The sequence below is a fragment of the Neltuma alba genome, unplaced genomic scaffold (genome assembly GCF_004799145.2).
Source record: "Neltuma alba isolate B1F8T4 unplaced genomic scaffold, ASM479914v2 tig00005608_pilon, whole genome shotgun sequence".
Classification (NCBI taxonomy): domain Eukaryota; kingdom Viridiplantae; phylum Streptophyta; class Magnoliopsida; order Fabales; family Fabaceae; genus Neltuma; species Neltuma alba.
Genome location: NW_021634172.1, coordinates 245611 through 249696, shown reverse-complemented (window position 1 = coordinate 249696; position 4086 = coordinate 245611). Strand labels below are relative to the sequence as shown.

The 4086-nt window shown below is 34.6% G+C and overlaps 1 protein-coding gene across 1 annotated transcript; it reads left to right on the top strand.

The window, feature by feature from the left end:
• The first annotated feature begins 783 nt into the window (after positions 1–783).
• On the top strand, positions 784–2712 carry LOC114748106 (uncharacterized). Its single transcript, XM_028936462.1, has one exon. It carries the CDS (start codon positions 784–786, stop codon positions 2710–2712), a length of 1929 nt encoding a protein of 642 aa, XP_028792295.1.
• Positions 2713–4086: the final 1374 nt, after the last annotated feature.

Here is a 4086-nt window from a genome sequence, read left to right as displayed (position 1 = left end):
GATTAAAAATATAGATAGTTTAGATGTAATATTTTATAAAAAAAATATTATTAAAATATTTTATAAATTAATTTTTTTTATACCACATTATAAACAAGAAAAAATCGAGAGAAAAAAAGACGGTGGAAATTGCATATTTGCGAATTAGGTATTTTATCAAAGCTCTGTTGTCATTTTGCAATGAAATATGTTGTCAAAACCTATGAAATTCTTGTAACGGGTCCCAGTTTGAGATTTTGCAATTTTTATGATCTTTTTTTTTTTTTCAGGTTTTTCCTATGAACTAGCCAGATTAATTTTTTCTTACATTAAATTTATTCATTTATATTTTAATAATATCATAATAATATTTTTGTAGGATATTACATCTAAACTATCCATATTTTGATCTAATTATTAAGGGTGGACAAGGAATTTTGAAAAGAAAATAAAGGAGACTATGAGAGAATCTGATGGAATATAATTCCCGAAAATTACGGCAAGAAGAAATCTTCAGCCATTAAATATATTGATTGCATTCAGACCCCAAAAAATATATATATTGATTGCATGGAACATCAATTAATTTATCTTTTAATTACCATTCCTTGGGGACTAGGAATATGAATTGGAGATCAATTAATTTATCTTTTAATTACCATTCCTTGGGGACTAAGAATATGAATTGGAGCCTTGGGGCCAAAGAAAAGTCGAGACTTTAAATATGTGTCCATTAGTTCAAAGGTTTCATCACTTTGTTTCGCTCACTTCTTATTAGTCCCACCGCTTCACAGTGTCAGTGACATGGCGATTCTTCTAGGTCCTCCCGAAATCTATGACTCCGCCCACAGCCACAATGCCCCATCGCCACCATCATCATCCACCGTTAATGTCACTTCCAGCGATCCTTTCATGGATCAAGTGGTGGCTGATTTTAACAGAATCCAAACACGGTCTCATCAAAACATGGGCTTGACAGAGAATAATTCTCCCACCTTCATCTCCTCCGGCGATCCATGTCTTGATTTCTTCTTTCATATTGTTCCTGATACTCCCTCTTCTTCTCTGATACAGAGGCTCCAATTGGCTTGGTCACATAACCCCTTAACCACCCTCAAGCTTGTTTGTAATCTCCGAGGAGTCCGAGGAACAGGAAAGTCCGACAAGGAAGGGTTTTATACTGCCGCCTTATGGCTTTACACCAATCATCCCAAAACCCTAGCAATCAACGTCCCTTGTTTTGCTGAGTTCGGCTTCTTCAAGGACTTGCCTGAGATTCTCTATAGGATCTTGGAAGGACTCGATGTGCGAAAGCTTCAAAAAGGCGAATGGCATCAAAGAAAACAAAGCATCATAAATTATTTTCACAAGAAACATCGAAGCAGAAAGGACAAGAAAGCATTGTTCACAAAATCTTCGATTCCAACAAGGCAAGAGAAGAGAATAGCCATGGCTAAGAAAGTCATACAAAGGTATCAAGATGATGCTAACTTTCGCTTACTATACGATCACATCTCAGATCATTTTGCTGAACGTTTGAAGGAAGACTTGGAGCTCCTCAAATGTGGGGAAATAAGAAACATTAGTCTTGCTGCCAAATGGTGTCCATCCATTGGTTCTTCCTTTGACCGTTCTGCACTACTTTGTGAAAGCATTGCAAGGAGGATTTTCCCTAGAGAATCCTATCAAGGGATCGAGGAAGCCCATTATGCTTATAGGATTCGGGATCGTCTAAGAAAGGAAATTTTGGTGCCATTAAGGAAAGTGTTGGAATTGCCAGAAGTATACATTGGTGCAAATCAGTGGGGCTTAATACCATACAATAGGGTGCCCTCGGTGGCCATGAAATTCTACAAACAGAAATTTTTGAAGCACGACAAAGAAAGATTTGGCAAGTACCTGGCAGATGTCAAATCAGGCAAGTCCACTATAGCATCCGGTGCTTTGCTTCCTCATGAGATCATAGCATCGTTAATTTATGAATGTGGATATGGATATGAATTTGATGAGATTTATGAATGTGGATATGGATATGAATTTGATGAGGAACAAGTAAATAAGGAACAAGTAACAGAGCTTCAGTGGAAGAGAATGGTCGATGACTTACTAAAGAAAGGTAAACTAAGGAGCAGTTTGGCCATTTGTGATGTCTCAGGAAGCATGAGGGGAACACCGATCATGGTATCTGTGGCAATGGGGTTATTGGTATCTGAAACGAGTGAAAAGCCATGGAAGGGGAAGGTAATCACATTTAGTGAGAAACCAAAATTACATGTGATAAAAGGGAAGAATCTGAGGTCCAAGGTAGAGTTCGTGAAAAGAATGGAATGGGGAATGAACACTAATTTTCAGAAGGTGTTCGACGTAATCCTAAAGGTGGCAGTGAATGGGAATCTCAAGGAAGACCAAATGATTAAGAGGGTATTTGTTTTTAGTGACATGGAATTTGATCAGGCATCGTTGAATCCTTGGGAGACAGATTATGAAGCAATCAAAAGAAAGTACAGAGAAAAGGGGTATGGATCTGCAGTGCCACAGATAGTTTTTTGGAACCTGAGAGATTCTATGGCAACCCCAGTGGCTAGCAATCAAGATGGTGTAGCATTAGTAAGTGGGTTTTCTAAGAATCTGCTAAAAATGTTCTTAGATAATGATGGGGCCATGAACCCTCAACATGTCATGGAAGCTGCGATTTCTGGCAAAGAATATGATAAATTACTTGTGTTGGATTAACTCAATTCAGTGAAATAGAACGTTTTTATCTGATTGAGGTGTCTGTAGTTTTTCTATTTGCAGTACGTAGGATACTTTTCATTACTTCAAATGAATTTCTGGTACAATTACCTGGAATAATAAAGAAACTTATTTTTCTTCCATGTATAAGAAAAGTTCATTTGGGATTTATTTTATTTAAATTAGGAATGAGTAACCTGATTTCAAGAAAATATATATAAATATAGTTAGAGATTCTTACAGCATCAATTTTGCAGATAGTTACGCTGATTACCTATAATTGTGGCGTCAATTGTAGAATTGATTCTTTCATAAGTAATACTAATTCTAAATTCGAAGTTAATTAATAGTGGATAAGAGAAAAGTTTGAGGTTGAAAAATCGTAACTAATTAACAGCTTATATTTTTTGTTTTTTGTTTATCTATGCACAGCTAAGCTTATAATCGAATCATCTAAATTGTTACCTGGAATTAATATATTTATATATAATGAACATTATTAATATCTACGATCTAAATATTTAAGTGAACTAGGAGTTATTTTTTGTATTTGATTAACCAGAAAAAATATGTTAAATATATGAGGGTGATCTTTACAGCCAATTATTGTGCGCGCGCGCGCGCGTATCCAACTAGATCTCATATATTGATTAACTCATAAAAACCTTGTAAATCTGCATATCTCCCAAAAGTCCTAAATCCACCATTAGCCATTATATAGTAAAATCACATTTGAAGCAGAATATGTAATTTTAAATTCAAATAAAATTAAGTAAAAAAATTTAATTAATGAAAATGATGTTATAATTATAAGCCAGTACTTTTTCAATTAAAAATTTAATGACTATTTTTATCTGTGAAGTAAAAAACGTCCCTAAAATAGGTGAAACTATTAATTAAAATTACTTAAAAATAATATTATTTCCAAAATTGATTTCAAAAAATAACAACTTAAATTCAGCTTCACATTAAAAAAATTAAAATAAATTAATAAAAACAATGAAACAAAAATATACCTTATTATGAATGAATGCACGAATGTGGAGATCAATTAATTTATAATATGATCAAAATATATTAGGGAAAATGACAATAAAATACCACCTGAATTCCAAAAAGACAAATAAGGGACCTGAATAAGCAAAATGACATATAGGGGACTGGGTACCAATCTGGAATTCAGATTTTTGGACAAAAGACTAAAATGCCCTGTCTGAAAGTGAGAGGAAGGAGAGAGGAAGACACTGATGAAATACGGGAAGGAGAGAGGAGGAAGACGCTGATAAAATCGGGAAGAAGAGAGGAAGGAGAGAGGAAGACGCTGATTTTCGATGGGTTCCCACAGCTTAAAATTTGGTTCTGTCTCTGTTCTTC